The sequence below is a fragment of the Hyla sarda genome, chromosome 6 (genome assembly GCF_029499605.1).
Source record: "Hyla sarda isolate aHylSar1 chromosome 6, aHylSar1.hap1, whole genome shotgun sequence".
In the NCBI taxonomy this organism is placed as follows: Eukaryota; Metazoa; Chordata; class Amphibia; order Anura; family Hylidae; genus Hyla; species Hyla sarda.
Window position 1 is genome coordinate 46,831,078 of NC_079194.1, and position 19,567 is coordinate 46,850,644.

The 19,567-nt window shown below is 41.9% G+C and overlaps 1 protein-coding gene across 1 annotated transcript in view; it reads right to left on the reverse strand.

Annotated features, from left to right (window-relative positions):
• Positions 1-19,567, reverse strand: part of LOC130277428 (uncharacterized) — a 125,422-nt gene that overhangs the window by 69,178 nt on the left and 36,677 nt on the right. The window contains exon 21 of the mRNA XM_056528098.1: positions 16,210-16,320. Coding sequence (XP_056384073.1) covers positions 16,210-16,320 — 111 coding nt within the window. The remainder of the gene's footprint in view (positions 1-16,209; positions 16,321-19,567) is intronic.

Sequence of the window (19,567 nt, forward strand, 5' to 3'; positions counted from 1 at the left end):
CACAACATGTGCCCCCCCGCACGCATTACACCACTGTTAGGCGCCTTCCTCAGGGGTGTCCTGTAGGATAGCCAGTCCATTCTATGTATAATGTATAGGGCAGCATTACTTTGCTTTGATGTTATACTGTGTGATTTGATTCTATGCACTAGGTATCGTTTTTTCTGGTTTTGGACAGACTGAGCAGTATTATCTGCCCACCATTTATATACATGTGCCCTCTTGAGGGTGGTTATATCCTTCCCTCAAGTTTTATTTTGGAGATTGCTCTGGCTAGAGCAATTTTAATTGTTTTTAATCACATTGGGGGAGATTTATCAAAGGATTTAGACTGGTTTTTCTTGTCTAAATTTGTCGCACTGAAAGTCGCAGTCTAAATATGTGCGACTTTTCTGCGACTTTTGCTCTAGAGGATTTTTAGAACATGATGCATGCTAGTCTATTTTAGACTGAAATGCATTGAAAAATGCATTGGTGCTGAATTTATCAAGTGCGACTTTTCAGCGACAAGTCGCATCGGCTGAACGTACGCCGAAATGTCAGACCATGTTGGAGCAGGTTTAAATATAGACTAAACCATAGATCATGCAGTCTGTGCACAGAATGTATCAAGAGCCGTGCACCATTTGATAAATTAGGTGCACAATAGACCGGCCTAACCCTCTGTAGTTTGGTCTATATTGATGCGGGACATAGACAACTTTGATAAATATCCCCCATTGTCTTTTTGTATCCATGCATTTTTGTATATTTTTTGCTAATGAAGATTAATATTTTACACAGAATATTGTTGTTACTCATAGGTGTGCACTGCATTATAGTATATCCGCTTTTTTTCTTCTTTTGTACTTAAACTTTTTTTTTTTAAATCAACTGGTGCCAGAAAGTTAAACAGATTTGTAAATGACTTCTATTAAAAAAAATCTTAAAGGGGTTATGCAGGAAAAAACTTTTTTTTATATATCAACTGGCTCCAGAAAGTTAAACAGATTTGTAAATTACTTCTATTAAAACATCTTAATCCTTTCAGTACTTATGAGCTGCTGAAGTTGAGCTGTTTTTTTCTGTCTAAGTGCTCTCTGATGACACGTGTCTCGGGAACCACCCAGTTTAGAAGCAAATCCCCATAGCAAACCTCTTCTACTCTGCTCTCTGCTGACATCTCTGCTTGTCTCGGGAACTGCACACTGTTGCTAGACAGAAAACAACAACTCAACTTCAGCAGTTGATAATTATTGAAAGGATTAAGATTTTTTTAATAGAAGTAATTTACAAATCTGTTTAACTTTCTGGAGCCAGTTGATATATAAAAAAAAGTTTTTTCATGGAATACCCTTTTAATCCTTCCAGTACTCATTAGCTGCTGAATACTACAGAGGAATTTCTTTACTTTTTGGAACACAGAGCTCTCTGCTGAAATCACGAGCACAGTGTCCATTTTAAGAACTGTCCAGAGTAGGAGAAAATCCCCATAGCAAACATATGCTGCTCTGGACAGTTCCTAAAATGGACAGAGATGTCAGCAGAGAGCACTGTGGTCGTGATGTCAGCAGAGAGCTCTGTGTTCCAAAAAAGAAAATAATTTCCTCTGTAGTATTCAGCAGCTAATAAGTACTGGAAGGATTAAGATTTTTTAATAGAAGTCATTTACAAATCTGTTTAACTTTCTGGCACCAGTTGATTTAAAAAAAAAAGTTTTCCAACGGAGTACCCCTTTAACAGTGTTCCAATAAAATCCTATGAGCTCTGGAGTGAATGCATTATAAGGGCTGTAGCCTAAATGTTGAACCATAACCTTATATTAACACCTTCCCAGGTTTCTTTGATGTTGCTGGCCCTGTTATGTGGTTTACTTTCTGATATTATCTTTTTTTTTTCTATCTACTGCAAGTTTGAGAAATGATGTTCTCACAGAGGGATTTTTTGGGTGAGGCTTGGGTGCAGCGAAAGTGTAAAAAATGTGAAACAGAACGGTAGTAAATGAAACCTCAAGGTTTCCTTCTTAAAGAGGTATAGGTGATACTTAAAGGGGTACTATGAAGGAAAGAAAAATATTTCAAATAAACCAGTACCAGAAAATTATACAGATTTGTAAATTACTTCTATTTAAAAGCTTTAATTTTTCCAGTACTAATCAGCTGCTGTATGCTTCAGAGGAAGTTGTGTAGTTTTTTCCAGTCTGATCACAGTGCTCTCTGCTGACAGCGATTTGGAGATTTTCTCCTACTCTGGACAGTTCCTGACATGGACAGAGGTGTCAGCAGAGAGCACTGTGGTCAGACTGGAAAGAACTACACACTTCCTGTGGAGCATACAGCAGCTGATAAGCACTGGAAGGTTTAAGATTTTTTTTAATAGAAGTAATTTACTAATCTGTTTAACTTTCTGGCACCAGTTGATATTATGGTGAAAAATAAGTATTTGGTCACCTACAAGCAAGATTTCTGGCTCTCACAGACCTGTAACTTCTTCTTTAAGAGTCTCCTCTGTCCTCCACTTGTTACCTGTATTAATGGCACCTGTTTGAACTTGTTATCAGTGTAAAAGACACCTGTCCACAACCTCAAACAGTCACACTCCAAACTCCATTATGGCCAAGACCAAACAGCTGTCAAAGGACACGAGGCTGAGAAGACTGAATCTGCAATAGGCAAGCAGCTTGGTGTGAAGAAATCAACTGTGGGAGCAATTATTAGAAAATGGAAGACATACAAGACCACTGATAATTTCCCTCAATCTGGGGCTCCATGCAATATCTCACCCCATGGTATCAAAAGGATCACAAGAACAGTGAGCAAAAATCCCAGAACCGCACGGGGGGACCTAGTGAATGACCTGCAGAGAGCTCGGACCAAAGTAACAAAGACTACCATCAGTAACACACTAAGCCGCCAGGGACTCAAATCACACAGTGCTAGACATGTCCCCCTGCTTCAGCCAGTACATGTCCGGGCCTGTCTGAAGTTTGCTAGAGAACATTTAGATGATCCAGAAGAGTATTGAGAGAATGTCATATGGTCAGATGAAACCAAAGTAGAACTTTTTGGTAAAAACTCAACTCGTCGTGTTTGGGGGAGAAAGAATGCTGAGTTGCATCCAAAGAACTCTGTAATGACAGCGGTTAGCAATCGCCATCGTGTACCATCTACTTCTGCCTACCTTGGCCGAACAGCTTGCATAGCTCCCCCTCCTCATTGCAGGCTCTGGAATGTAACTCCTGCACGAACTCGTTCTGTCTCTATCTGTCTCTGGTGCATCTAGTAGGGGCTGCACGAAGCCTGTCTCTTTGAGGGTTCATGTCCACCTCTGATTCCACTCCCTCTCTAATCCCTGATCAGCCTTACCTATTTAAGGACACTCCGCCCTGCCTTCCATTCCTGAGCAATATGGTGGTTTTACCATAGCAAAGGTTCTGCTGCTAATCTGCTGATTCCGTGTGCCTGACTTCTGCCTGCTTTGTGAAGCCGTCTCTCACCTGACCCCTGGTACATTTCTGACTCTCCTAGTACAGACCTCGAACTGCTAGACCATGCTTTTGCCTGCTGTTGAGCTAAACACCACCAGCATCTGTGCTACTCAGCTCTGCTATTCCCTGCCCCAGCTCTGCTACACCATCTGCCTGTTCAGCCTCTACTGACTCTGCTGCTGTGCTACTCCACCCAGCCTCAGCCAGCCTCAGCCAGCCTCACCCACCTGCAAACACAGATCCTTTTCATTAAAGGGGTACTCCGGTGGAAAACTTTTTTTATTAAATGAACTGGTCCCAGAAAGTTAAACAGATTTGTAAATTACTTCTATTAAAAAATTTTTACCCTTCCACTACTTTTTAGCAGCTGTATGCTACAGAGGAAATGCTATTCTTTTTGAATTTATTTTTTTGTCTTGTCCACAGTGCTCTCTGCCGACACCTGATGCCCGTATTAGGAACTGTCCAGAGCAGGAGAAAATCCCCATAGCAAATCAATGCTGCTCTGGACAGTTTCTGACACGGACAGAGGTGTCAGCAAAGAGCACTGTGGACAAGACAAAAAAGAAATTCAAAAAGAATAGAATTTCCTCTGTAGCATACAGCTGCTAATAAGTACTGGAAGGGTAAAGATTTTTTTAATAGAAGTAATCTATTTAACTTTCTGGCACCAGTTCATTTAAGAAAAAAAGTTTTCCACCAGACTACCCCTTTAACCCCTTAACGACGCAGGACGTATATTTACGTCCTGCGCCGGCTCCCGCGATATGAAGCGGGATCGCGCCGCGATCCCGCATCATATCGCGTGGGTCCCGGCGCTAATCAACGGCCGGGACCCGCGGCTAATACCACACATCGCCGATCGCGGCGATGTGCGGTATTAACCCTTTAGAAGCGGCGGTCAAAGCTGACCGCCGCTTCTAAAGTGAAAGTGAAAGTGACCCGGCTGCTCAGTCGGGCTGTTCGGGACCGCCGCGGTGAAATCGCGGCGTCCCGAACAGCTGATCGGACACCGGGAGGGCTCTTACCTGCCTCCCCGGTGTCCGATCGACGAATGACTGCTCCGTGCCTGAGATCCAGGCAGGAGCAGTCAAGCGCCGATAATGCTGATCACAGGCGTGTTAATGCACGCCAGTGATCAGCATTAGAGATCAGTGTGTGCAGTGTTATAGGTCCCTATGGGACCTATAACACTGCAAAAAAAATGTTAAAAAAAAGTGTTAATAAAGGTCATTTAACCCCTTCCCTAATAAAAGTTTGAATCACCCCCCTTTTCCCATAAAAAAAATAAAACAGTGTAAAAAAAATAAAAAATAAACATATGTGGTATCGCCGCGTGCGTAAATGTCCGACCTATAAAAATATATCATTAATTAAGCCGTACGGTCAATGGCGTACGCGCAAAAAAATTCCAAAGTCCAAAAAAGCGTATTTTGGTCACTTTTTATATCATTAAAAAATGAATAAAAAGTGATCAAAAAGTCCGATCAAAACAAAAATCATACCGATAAAAACTTCAGATCACGGCGCAAAAAATGAGTCCTCATACCGCCCCATACATGGAAAAATAAAAAAGTTATAGGGGTCAGAAGATGACATTTTTAAACGTATAAATTTTCCTGCATGTAGTTATGATTTTTTCCAGAAGTGCGACAAAATCAAACCTATATAAGTAGGGTATCATTTTAACCGTATGGACCTACAGAATAATGATAAGGTGTAATTTTTACCGAAATATGCACTGCGTAGAAACGAAAGCCCCCAAAAGTTACAAAATGGCGTTTTTTTTTCGATTTTGTCGCACAATGATTTTTTTTTCCGTTTCGCCGTGCATTTTTGGGTAAAATGACTAATGTCACTGCAAAGTAGAATTGGCGACGCAAAAAATAAGCCATAATATGGATTTTTAGGTGGAAAATTGAAAGGGTTATGATTTTTAAAAGGTAAGGAGGAAAAAACGAAAGTGCAAAAACGGAAAAACCCTGAGTCCTTAAGGGGTTAAGGATCCTCTGGCCTGCTAGGTCAGCTGCCATTTCACCAGGACCACTCTTGTGTAGCAACCTGGTATCTCCCTGCAGCTAAGACCAGCTTCTGCAACTGGAGCAGTATAAAGGGTGAAGACCAGGGAGATACTTAGACTCTGCTCACAACTTTTGCCCAAAGCCAAACCGGTAAGTGGCACAGCGGGTCCACACCCGTTGGGGCATTACAAACACCATACCTACTGTGAAGCATGGGGGGTGGAAACATCATGCTTTGGGGCTGTTTTTCTGCTAAGGGACCAGGGCGACTGATCCATGTAAAGGAAAGAATGAATGGGGCCATGTATAGGGAGATTTTGAGTGAAAACCTCCTTCCATCAGCAAGGGCACTGAAGATGAAACGTGGCTGGGTCTTTCAGCATGACAATGATCCCAAACACACTGCCCAGGCAACGAAGGAGTGGCTTCGTAAGAAGTATTTCAAGGTCCTGGAGTGGCCTAGCCAGTCTCCAGATCTCAACCCTATAGAAAACCTTTGGAGGGAGTTGAAAGTCTGTATTGCCCAGCGACAGCCCCAAAACATCACTGCTCTAGAGGAGATCTGCATGGAGGAATGAGCCAAAATGTTTTGTCGGGTTGTGCGACAGATTCTGTCTGCTTTCGCTGCTTTAAATTTTAAAAAGGCTTCTGAAAAATGAAAGACTTTTCCTCTGCACAGGTTTCGATAAACCTCCCCCATAGTGCATGCAGTCTGTTATCTTGGATCAAATACCAGAATAGCAAAGACAGGCATACAAATAGTATACAGCTACAGGGTATACACTAGTGTAACCGGCACTATTAAAAGGTAACTAGAGGAGTAGAAGCTCCTTATATTGAGGGATCGGAGGACATGTGCTAACCACGGGGCCACATGTCTGGTGTCAGAGCTGTTGTCAGGAGGGCACAGCAGGAAATATGTCACCTAGATTTTTGTTTAGATTAGAGGTAGGTGCTAATTTTTTTTTCGAGTTTGTTTCCATATCTGATTTTCAATTTTTTTTACATTTTTATAATTTTTTTTATGGAGGCAACAATATTGTTCAAGATTCCTCACTAATGTGTTAACAACATTCAGAGAGATTCTCTTCAGCAGCAACATGGACATAGGGAAAAATAGTCTGGAACTTACTGGAGTCTGGAGTGTTGTGGGCATGCTCTGTGCCTTGTGCAGCAGTAAGGCTATGTTCACGCATTGGAATTTCCATGCGGAATTCTGCATTAGGATTTTGCACGGAGATTCCGCATTGCATTCAATGTTCAATGTTTCTGGTGCGGAAATTCTGATTCCGCTGTCCACAGAAAGAATTAAAGGAGTATTCAAGGAAAAACATATATATATATATCAACTGACTCCAGAAAGTTAAACAGATTTACAAATTAATTCTATTAAAAAATCTTAATCCTTTCAATAAGTATAAGCTGCTGAAGTTGAGTTGTTGTTTTCTGTCTGGCAACAGTGCTCTCTGCTGACATCTCTGCTTGTCTCGGGAACTGCACAGAATAGAAGAGGTTTGCTATGGGGATTTACTTCTAAACTAGGCGGTTCTCGAGACACGTCATCAGAGAGCACTTAGACAGAAAAGAACAACTCAACTTCATCAGCTAATAAGTACTGAAAGGATTAAGATTTTTTAATTGAAGTAATTTACAAATCTGAAATCTGTTTAACTTTCTGGAGTTAGTTCATATATATAAAAAAGTTTTTATTTGGATAACCCCTTTAACCTATCCATTCTTTCTGCAGATTCCACATGGAATGCATTGCTGTCTATGAGACGGCACATTCCCGTGTGGTCTTAGAACCGGCATGTTATACCAGCGCCCGCAGTCTGCAGTTTTCCATGCGGACATTCCGACGTGTAAACATAGCCTTACAGTGCAAGGAGGGAGGATGGGAGCTGTGAGCATCCCCTATTGAGATTGGTATAAACCTGTGTTATCTATATATATCACCTTCCACTGTAATCATGCCTGTGATGATAATGAGGAGACTGCTGGAAAGTTTTTTCTACGGAACAAAAATTTCCAGTCTGTTATGAGTCTTAGTGACCGGATTGAAAACTGCACAAATGTGAGGATTATTGAAAACACTAATAATCAATAGAAAAATGAGAGAAAACACAAATAATAGTAAAATATTACACTTACTAAGGTAATTCATAGGACAAGAGAGTCGGCACAGTCCCACTTTAGTAATCACTCTCTTCACTGGCTTATTGGCAGATCAGTACAGATACAGGTGCATTCCACTTACTCAGATTGTTGCGTTGCTCTGGTCCCCAAAAAGAAAAGGTATTACCAGAAGGCGTTAGGGAGGCACTCACCAGACCGATCTATAAAGCAGTAACTTCTTTATTTTCAGTACATATACAAAACACATGGGGACACAACATGAACACAGAGAGGAGCAGTTACAGCTGTTTCATGGCCTGGACACGCGTGAAATGGCTGTAACTGCACCTCTCGGTTTTTGTCTGGCATCCCTGCGTGTTTTGTATATGCCCCAAAATTAAAGATGTTACTGTTTTATAGATGGATCTGGTGAGTGCCTCCCTAACGTCTTCTGTGCATGGATTTCTGGTATTACGCTTACTAAGCCTTCATTGGTTGTTTAAAGGGGTACTCCACTGGCCAGCGTTCTGAAATAAATGTTCCTAACGCTGTTTTCGTGCTGCAGAAGGTCGACCACGCCCCTTGTGGCGTCACGACCACGCCCCCTCAATGCAAATCTATGGGAGGGGGCGTGATGGCTGTAACGCCCCCTCACATAGACTTGCATTGAGGGGACGTGGCCGTGACATCACAAGGGGCATGGCCAACCCTTGCAGCGTGAAAAACAGCATTCAGAACAACTGGTGGCAGAAAGTTTTGTAAATTACTTCTATTTCATCATCTTAACCCTTCCAGTACTTCTCAGCTGCTGTATGCTCCAGATATACTGCAGAGAAATTTGTGAAGTTCTTTCCAGTCTATACAAGGGTAAGGATTTACTGTAAAGAGTGCACACCACAGGATCAATGAGGGACATTTATCAATGTTTGCTTATGTATTCTTTTTTTTAGTAATTTTTTCCTTACTTTTTTTTTGCTTATGTGCGACGTATTTATCAACTGGTTTCAGCCTGTTGATAATTTTCTTTCACGTAAGCAATTTTTCCTTTTTTACTTTGGTAGTAGCTTTTTCTGCTCCATGTTTGAGCTGGAGTAAATTTAGTCAATTTTTAACGCTGTTGCGACTTTTTTTTGCGCAGTTGCGACTGTCGCAGTTAATAAATACCTGACTACCCGTAGTCCATTTTAAAATTATTACTACATAGTAAATTTTAGGAAAACTTGCTTTTCTCGCTTTCCAGTCAAAATGTCGCACGAAAAATCGTGTAGTCGCAGTTGCGACAATTTTGCGACAATTATAGTAAAGAAAACCTGACTAAACCCGTTGATAAATGTCCATAAATATTCATATAAGTAACATATTTTATTTTATTAAATATCATATAAAGATGCAAAAAAGACAGAAAGGGCTAAAATCAGTTAAAAGGCTCTTAATTGAGCAACCTCTACAACATGGGAGAGGGGCCATGAACCCCCTTCTCACCAGAGTCCCGTGCCTCTGTAATGCAATACAATGGCTCAGGCAGTGGTGCTAACTAATAAGATAATGCACATGCAACATCAAACTATGTCACCGAATAAATAATCCTAACATCAAATGAAAAAGGAATACACGATGTACAAAGAGAAGATATATAAATGCATATCACCAGTGCACAGCAACCACAGAACAAAGGAGCCGAAATAATAGAAAGCGGGACGGGACCCCTAAAGCCCCACGCGTTCCGTCACCGTTTGTGACTTCCTCAGGGGTTACACCCCTGAGGAAGTCACAAACAGTGACGGAACGCGTGGGGCTTTAGGGGTCCCGTCTCACTTTCTATTATTTCGGCTCCTTTGTTCTGTGGTTGCTGTGCACTGGTGATATGCATTTATATATCTTCTCTTTGTACATCGTGTATTCCTTTTTCATTTGATGTTAGGATTATTTATTCGGTGACATAGTTTGATGTTGCATGTGCATTATCTTATTAGTTAGCACCACTGCCTGAGCCATTGTATTGCATTACAGAGGCACGGGACTCTGGTGAGAAGGGGGTTCATGGCCCCTCTCCCATGTTGTAGAGGTTGCTCAATTAAGAGCCTTTTAACTGATTTTAGCCCTTTCTGTCTTTTTTGCATCTTTATATGATATTTAATAAAATAAAATATGTTACTTATATGAATATTGATCCTGTGGTGTGCACTCTTTACAGTAAATCCTTACCCTTGTATAGATAGTTCTTTGCTTACTGAGTAGTAGCACCCACTGTATGATTTGGTGAGCCCCCCTATTTTTGTACTAAGTTCTTTCCAGCCTGACCACAGTGCTCTCTGCTGACACCTCTGTCCATGTTAGGAACTGTCCAGAGCAGGAGAGGTTTTCCATGGGATATGCTTCTAATCTGGCAGCATGCACTTATGAAGCACTGTTGCCCATGTTCCTTTTTTATGATATTTAACAAAGATTCCATGTTCAGGAGATCAAATTGCGGAATAGTGTATAAAATATAGCTTTTATTATATATATTTAAAAAGCCAAATAATAGTATGTGACCCAAAAGCAAAACACAACCCACAGTAATGCACACATAAAGCGCTAGCCCATTTTCAGCAGCATTATGCATTTATGCTAGCCATGTTTTTAGTATTTTCATCTGTGTGTGGGGGAGGTATACACCTTTATGCAGGTAGAAACCATTTCACATACTTGCATAATAATTGTTTTGCCAGATACCTTGATTGTATATTCTGGCTTTGGAATTATTAGACCCATTGGGGGAGATTTATAAAAACCTGTCCAGAGGAGAAGTTGCTGAGTTGCCCATAACAACCAATCAGATCACTGCTTTCATTTCTCATATTTTTAGTCATACCTGTATACATCTTGGTTTTCAATAATTGTACACCTTTGATTGCTTTATATTGGTACCCTCAATTAGTCCCCTGAGGTTACCGCTGACACAGGTGGTTGAAACACATAGGGAATTGTAGGGTGTAATAGTAAATACTGGGGACAGGTTCCAGTGTGGGGCCGCTATTTTCATGGAGAAGCAACACTTGCCAAGATGGGCAGAATATGGAGAGTGTAGGGCATCCTAGAGCTGTTGCAGCTCCATAACTACCTATTATGTGATGGTGATTCCCACCACGTGCCCCTGCCAACCTAGGTAATACTTTTATTTATATTTACTTTCTAGCACCTTTTTGTGTGTATCACAGTGGTTTGTGTTTTACTTTTGGGTCACAAACTATTATTTGGCTTTTTAAATATATATAATAAAATACTAGTTTTATATGCTATTCCTCGATTTGATCTGCTGTTTCTGATGCAGAGGAATTTTTTGTACTCATGGGGACAGCATCCTCTTGACAAATTGCTGTATTGATTTAAAAGGGTTTATCATTTTATCAGGTGATTTTAGTACTTACCTGCCAGACAGTAATGGACAAGCTTGGGAAGGATCTGCGCTTATCTTGGGGCTAAATGGCTATGTTGTGAGATTACCATAACAATGTGGCTATATTTTTTGTAAACTGACTATTTCCTGTCGGAGTTTGTTCTCTCAAACTACAAATCCCATAGTTCCTTGTAAGTGTGAGGTCACTTTTCTCCCTCCCATACATCAGCCACCCCACCCATTAAAAAAACAAATGAGCTGCATTCCATTCACCAGCATTTTCTAACCAGGGTGCCTCCAGCTGTTGCAAAAATACAATTAGTTGCAGAATGATCTCTCTCCCACCCAGCGGTCACTCCACCAATTGAAGCAGACAGGCTCCCTTTACACACCTGACTAGTGATGTAATGTCTTGGCCACGCTACAACCTGGGAAAACCTTAAACCTGAGTAATTTTGTATGCTGTTAAAAATAAATATTGCGGCGAAAAATCACTTAAGAATTGCAAGACCACCGTCACTCACAGGTACAGACACTATATTACGAACTACACTAACTTTACAGCCCCTGTAGCATAGTCAAATAAAAAAAAAACTGGAATACCCCTTTAACCTGTTGGGGACGAAGGGCGTATGCATACGCCCTTGCATCCTGGTACTTAAGGACGAAGGGCGTATCCATACGCCCGTGGGAATTTCGGCCCCCGCCGCGCGCCGGGCGGGGACCGGGCCGGGGTGACTGCTGATATCTATCAGCAGGCACCCCGTGCAAATGCCCAGGGGGGTCATTAGACCCCCCCATGTCGGCGATCGGCGCAAATTGCAAGTGAATTCACACTTGCGATTTGCGCCGATTCCGGGTCATTACGGGTCTATGGTGACCAGGTGACCCGGAATAGAAGGGGGATCGCGGGTGTCTAAGACACCCACGATCCCCCTAAAGCGATAGGAGTGAGGTGGCAGAGTTGCCACCCCTCCTATCCCTGCTATTGGTGGTCTAGACGCGACCACCAATAGCAGATCTGGGGCGGAGGGGTTTACTTTCGTTTTCCCCGTCCTGCCCTCCCACAAAAGGAGGGGCAGAACGGGGAAAACGAAGGGGAGCGGCGCCGGAGTCCACTTACCCCTCCGGAGGCAGCGGAGCGACGGGGATCGGCGGCGGCGACGGAGATCTGCGGCGGCGTGCGGCAGAAGAGGACGGCTCCCGGATGCGACGGAAGCCGGTGAGTAGTTGCCTAGCCACATCTAGAGGGCTACAGTCTGAGACCACTATAGTGGTCTCTAGACTGTAGCCCTCCAGATGTTGCAAAACTACAACTCCCAGCATGCCCAGACAGCTGTTTGCTGTTCGGGCATGCTGGAATTTGTAGTTTTGCAACAGCTGGAGGTCTGCAGTTTAGAGACCACTGCACAGTGATCTCTATACTGCCCTCTAGATCTTGCAAAACTACTACTCCTAGCATGCCCACACAGCTGTTTGCTGTCTGGGCATGCTGGGAGTTGTAGTTTTGCAACATCTGGAGGTCCACAGTTTGGAGATCACTGTTCAGTGGTCTCTAAATTGTAGCACTCCAGATGTTGCAAAACTACAAATTCCAGCATGCCCACACAGAAAACAGCTGTCTGGGCATGCTGGGAGTTGTAGTTGCGTACCTCCAGCTGTTGCATAACTACATCTCCCAGCATGCCCTTCTGTGATCAGACATGCTGGGAATTGTAGTTTTGCAACACCTGGAGGCACACTGGTTGGAAAATACTGAGTTAGGTAACAGAACCCAACTCAGTATTTTCCAACCAGTGTGCCTCCAGCTGTTTCAAAACTACAACTCCCAGCATGTACTGACAGACCGTGCATGCTGGGAGTTGTAGTTTTGCAACAGCTGGAGGCTCATTGGTTGGAAAATACTGAGTTAGGTAACAGAACCTAACTGAAGGTTTTCCAACCAGTGTGCCTCCAGCTGTTGCAAAACTACAACTCCCAGCATGTACTGACAGACCGTGCATGCTGGGAGTTGTAGTTTTGCAACAGCTGGAAGCTCACTGGTTGGAAAATACTGAGTTAGGTAACAGAACCTAACTGAAGGTTTTCCAACCAGTGTGCCTCCAGCTGTTGCAAAACTACAACTCCCAGCATGTACTGACAGACCGTGCATGCTGGGAGTTGTAGTTTTGAAACAGCTGGAGGTTTGCCCCCCCCCATGTGAACGTACAGGGTACATTCACACGGGCAGGTTTACAGCAAGTTTCCTGCTTCAAGTATGAGCTGCAGCAAATTTTTCGCCGCAGCGCAAATTCCTAGCGGGAAACTCACCGTAACCCGCCAGTGTGAATGTACCCTAAAAACACTACACTACACTAACACCTAATAAAGAGTAAAACACTACATATACACCCCCTTACACTGCCCCCCCCCCAATAAAAATTAAAAACGTATTGTACAGCAGTGTTTTCAAAACGGAGCCTCCAGCTGTTGCAAAACTACAACTCCCAGCATTTCCAGACAGCCACTGATTGTCCAGGCATGCTGGGAGTTTAGCAACAGCTGGAGACACCCTGTTTGGGAATCACTGGCGTAGAATACCCCTATGTCCACCCCTATGCAATCCCTAATTTAGTCCTCAAATGCGCATGTCGCTCTCACTTTGGAGCCCTGTCGTATTTCAAGGAAACAGTTTAGTGCCACATATGGGGTATCTCCGAACTCGGGAGAAATTGCACTACAAATTTTGGGGGGCTTTTTCTCCTTTTACCCCTTATGAAAAGGAAAAGTTGGGGTCTACACCAGCCTGTTAGTGTAAAAAAAATTTTTTTTTTACACTAACATGCTGGTGTTGCCCTTTACTTTTTATTTTCACAAGAGGTAAAAGGAAAAAAAGACCCCCAAAATTTGTAACGCAATTTCTCCTGAGTACGGAAATACCCCATATGTAGGCGTAAAATGTTCTGCGTGCGCATAACAAGGCTCAGGAGTGAGAGCTCACCATGTACATTTGAGGCCTAAATTGGTGATTTGCACAGGGGTGGCTGATTTTACAGCGGTTCTGACATAAATGCAAAAAAATAAATACCCACATGTGACCCCATTTTGGAAACTACACCCCTCACGGAATGTAATAAGGGGTACAGTGAGCATTTACGCCCCACAGGGGTCTGACAGATTTTTGGGACAGTGGTACGTGAAAATGAAAAATTTAATTTTTTTGTTTGCACAGCCCACTGTTCCAAAGATCTGTCAAACACCAGTGGGGTTTAAATGCTCACTGTACCCCTTATTACATTCCGTGAGGGGTGTAGTTTCCAAAATGGGGTCTTATGTGGGGGGGTCCACTGTTCTGGCTCCACGGGGGGCTTTGTAAATGCACATGGCCCCCGACTTCCATTCCAAACAAATTCTCTCTCTAAAAGCTCAATGGCGCTCCTTCTCTTCTGAGCATTGTAGTTCGCTCGCAGTGCACTTGACGTCCAAACATGGGGTATTTCCATACTCAGAAGAAATGGGGTTACAAATTTTGGGGGGCATTTTCTCCTACTACCCTTTGTAAAAAAGTAAAATTTGGGGAAAAACCAGCATTTTAGTGGAAAAATATTTTTTTTTCATTTACACATCCGACTTTAACAAAAAGTTGTCAAACACCTGTGGGGTGTTAAGGCTCACCGTACCCCTTGTTACGTTCCTTGAGGGGTGTCGTTTCCATAATAGTGTGCGATGTGTTTTTTTTTGCTGTCCTGGCACCATAGGGGCTTCCTAAATGGGACATGCCCCCCAAAAACCATTTGAGAAAAACTCACTCTCCTAAATCCCATTGTTGCTCCTTTGCTTCTGAGCCCTCTACTGCGCCTCCGAACACTTGACATACACATATGAGGTATTTGCTTACTCGAGAGAAATTGAGTTACAAATTTTGAGAGGATTTTTTTCCTTTTACCCCTTGTAAAAATTCAAAAACTGGGTCTACAAGAACATGCCAGTGTAAAAAATTAAGATTTTGAATTTTCTCCTTCACTTTGCTGCTATTCCTGTGAAACACCTAAAGGGTTAACACCCTTACTGAATGTCATTTTGAATACTTTGAGGGGTGCAGTTTTTATAATGGGGTCATTTATCGGGTATTTCTAACCAGAAGACCCTTCAAATCCACATTAAACCTGAACTGGTCCCTGAAAAATTCCGATTTTGAAAATTTTGCGAAAAATTGGAAAATTGTTGCTGAACTTTGAAGCCCTCTGATGTCTTCCAAAAGTAAAAACTCATCAATTTTATGATGCAAACATAAATTAGACATATTGTATATGTGAATCAATATATAATTTATTTGGAATATCCATATTCCTTATAAGCAGAGAGCTTCAAAGTTAGAAAAATGCTAAATTTTCAAATTTTTCATGAAATTTTCAAATTTTTCACCAAGAAAGGATGCAAGTATCGCCGAAAATTTACCACTAACATAAAGTAGAATATGTCACGAAAAAACAATCTCGGAATCAAATTTATAAGTAAAAGCATTCCAGAGTTATTAATGCTTAAAGTGACAGTGGTCAGATTTGCAAAAAATGCTCCCGTCCTTAGGGTCATAATGGGCTCCGTCCCCAAGGGGTTAAAGATTCCATGTTCTCCTGATATTTCTATAGGCAATAGATAGCATTTAGGGGCAATTTGATCCTTGAGAAGCATGCTAAGCAACCGCCAGATTGTATTGTGTTTTATAAGGTCTTTACAGCATATTCTCCTCTAGAAATACTTTTAGGCTAGTCCGAAAAATCTTGGCACAAGAGGCTAAATATTTTTTTGTTAGATTGCCATTAATCCGACAGAAAAAATTAAATAAATAATAATTAGAGTTACAAGAGAAAGGCTCATGTATGGAGTCCTATAACTACAGCCTATAAAACTGAGTCATACCATAGTGGTGTGCATTAGTTATTAGAAACCTATGACCCATAGAGAAAATATTAATAATTTTTCCATCGTGAGTCATCCCTGCACCTCATTACGCTATCTAGTTATCTGTTCTGATATTCTCCTAAAAATAACAATACATATAATAATATAATTAATTTGGAAACTTTATTTTTCTCTGGAAATGATCTATATCCCCTTTAATCTAAAACATTGCCTTCATCTATCTGGGAATGCTGGAGGCACCCTGGTTGGGAAACACTGATTCAAAGGCAAAAGATATCTAGTAGCCGAGTATCACAATATATTTGCATGTAACAATGTGCACTTACCATTGTGCCAATGGGTATTGTTCTATGGAAACCCAGAGTCCATATAACGAAACGATTCCTGGTGAGTAAGACATCTACTGCGACTGTCACAAGTGACTTGAGTTTCCTGCACTAGCACAGTTGTGCAATGGCCCAGATGTCATCTGTCAGGTGTTGCATTAAAGTATAGGAAATACGCTGGTGACAAAACCTTAACACTTCACATTCTACTAAATACACTGAATATTACAACATTATACAAGAGGCACTGTCATTATGAAAAACTTTTTATATTTTGTAGTACTACTGATAAGATGCCTTTTTTTAATATACATTTATTTAAAAAAAAAAAATTTCAATTTTACTAAAAAAAGAAAAATAGCCGCCACTAGGGGTCATCTATCTTTATGCAGACAGACTACTCTGTATTTTGCAGCATACTGGATACTGGCCGTAAAGTGTGTTGGTATCCAGTATAGGAGATCACCATTGCACCACTTCAGTCTTCAGCTGTTCCTAAACTACAACTCCAATGATGGGAGTTGTAGTTTTGCAAAATCTGGGGGTACAATCTTTGTAAAGCTCTGTTTTAGAGCTGTGTATTCTCCAGCTGTGTGTCTCCAGCTCTAGCAAAGCTACAGACAAAGGATGTGTGGGCATGCTGGGAGTTGTAGCTTTGCAACAGCTAAAGGCAACACTGCCCTAACACAGTGCTTTACAAACACTGCAGCTCCAACTGTTGCAATGCAAAACTACAACTCCCAGCTTGCTTGAACAGCCAAAGCTTTCTCTGACTCCTGAATGACAAAGAAGCTGGTCAGACATTTAGGAGTCCATGAAAGCTGAATGGGACATATAGTGACAGCTATGTTGATTAGCATCCAGCTTTACTAGGAACAGATAGAAAATGTATGCATAAAAACTACTATGCAGTGATTTGCAGACTGCCAGGCTGCTCCCAGAATCATCCACAGTGAGGGAGAGAGATGGACACGCCCCACTCCATAAGACAAGAAGAAAAAGCAAGTGAGCAAGTTATAAATGCTATTTATTAGGGATATATAGGTCCTAGACACATACAAATGATATGCACATGATCAGGATTAGTTACTGAGTAACATATCACTTTTTCTTTTCTGCACTATGACAGGTACGCTTTAAGGACACAGCCCATTTTGGCCTTAGGGACAGAGACAATTTTATTTTTGCAGGAGGGAGAGATTCACTACTCCCCCCTATACGTAAATTGTTGCGGCGGGATCTGTTTTCCAGATCTTCCAGCTTTTCACTGACATAACAGGGGTCTGTTTCAGATTGGTGAAGTCTAGTAGCAAGACCACTATTTTCATCTTCCAGCATGATGATGCGCTGTTCTGCCTCATCCAGACGACCCGTTTAAGCCCCCAAGTCTGTTTGCAATTGTGTTAACATTGAGCGCATGGTGTTTTCCAGGGTCGTCTGTATAGTAGGAGCAATCAGAGGGCATGAGGTCTGGGTGCGGGAGCTCCTGCCCTGCGCTCCTTACATGCCCGTGCCGGAACCGGAAGTCCAACATTATACATTTTGATAGTTCGGACATTTACACATTTTACATTTTTTACTTTTTTTTTTTACACTTTTCATATAGCAATCATAGGCATAGCACTGACCAGTGTTGTCAGTGATCTTCTGCTCTGGTCTGCTCGATTTTAGACCAGGGCAGAAGACCCCAGGAGACAGACGGAGGCAGGTGAGGGGACCTTAGGCCGCCATTTCAGATGATCGGATCCCCGCGGGCAAACCAATCATCCATTTAACCCCTTAACGACACATGACGTAAATGTATGTCATGGTGCAGTGGTACTTAACGCACCATGACGTACATTTACGTCATTTACATGATGCGAGCACCGGACCGGTGCTCACATCATGCACGGCAGGTCCCTGCTGCTATCAGCAGCCAGGGACATCAGTGATCGCTCTGATTTCTACCATTAACCCCTCAGATGCAGTGATCAATACAGATCACGGCATCTGCAGCAATGCGCGTGTTTAAATGTGCAAGAGATAAGTAAAAAAGGTGATCAAACCACAAACATTATACTATAGTAAGTACACTACCAATAAAGTGCACATAACAAGTGATTAAAATACCAATGAATAAACAAGTGTGCACAAAAAACTTAGTGACAAAAATAGCAGCAGATAGGGAAGCAGTAGCAGGAACACAGGACTCACCCCAGCCCCCCACCCCAACTCCGACGCGTTTCACCAGAGAAGGCTTTATCTAGGAGTATGACATAAGATGGCGACATTAAAACAAGGAAAAAACATCCCCCAAGAAGGGACCAACCCAAAACAACGCATCATTGAAGCAGTGGAGTCCATATCTGAGGGTAGATTGTCCGTATCTGTACAGAACTGGACTACCGCCCTGACATCTGCTGTGTCACCACTGGAAATCAGTTGGAACATTTGTAATAAACAGATAAAACATGGACATTTGTGTTATGTTCTCTGTCGGTTGTGAACACTGAGGCTAGGAATTTTGCAACATCCTTTCTGATTCACCCCATATGTTTTTAGTTTATACACTTGATAATGCAATTTATACAGATCCTGAATGTCATCTTGGACTCAACTTCATAAGTTTTGTTGTCAAAATTTTTTTTTTTAACTGTCATTTTTATTAAAGAATTTTTCATGGATACAAATCCAAATAAGAGAGAAAGAACATATAAATGACATCATATAGGGCCGAAACCCAATAACAGTTGGTATGATATGAATGAAAAAAACTGCAAATGGTAGGGTCAAGGCAGACTAATAAAGCCACAGAAATCCTGACAAAGGCCTCCCATAGCAGAACGGTAACATAATAAATCAATAACGTTAATCTTTAAAAGGCTCAAACATGCATTAGTCTATGTGCCATCCAATACAGGCAATCAGGCCCTAAGGGCCACAAACAGAGGGAGGGGGTGGGTAGGGGGAAGACACATATAGTGGGCACACAAAGACAACACACAACTACCACTAGTGTTGCTCGCGAATATTCGCAATTCGAATATTATTCGCGAATATCGCATATTCGCGAATTCGCGAATTTCGCGAATATAGCGCTATATATTCGTAATTACGAATATTCGTTTTTTTTGTTTTTTTTTCTTCACAGTACACATCACAGTGATCACCCCTCTCTGCTTCCAGCTTGTGTGGTGTAAAGAAGGCTGTAATACTACTGTGTGAGACTGGCGTGCAGAAATTCGCATATGCGAAAATTAGCATATGCTAATTTTCGTATATGCGAATTTCCACATATGCTAATTTTCGCATGTGCGTATTTTCGCATACGCGAAAATAAAACGAGAATATAACGAAAGTGCGAATATTCGCGAAT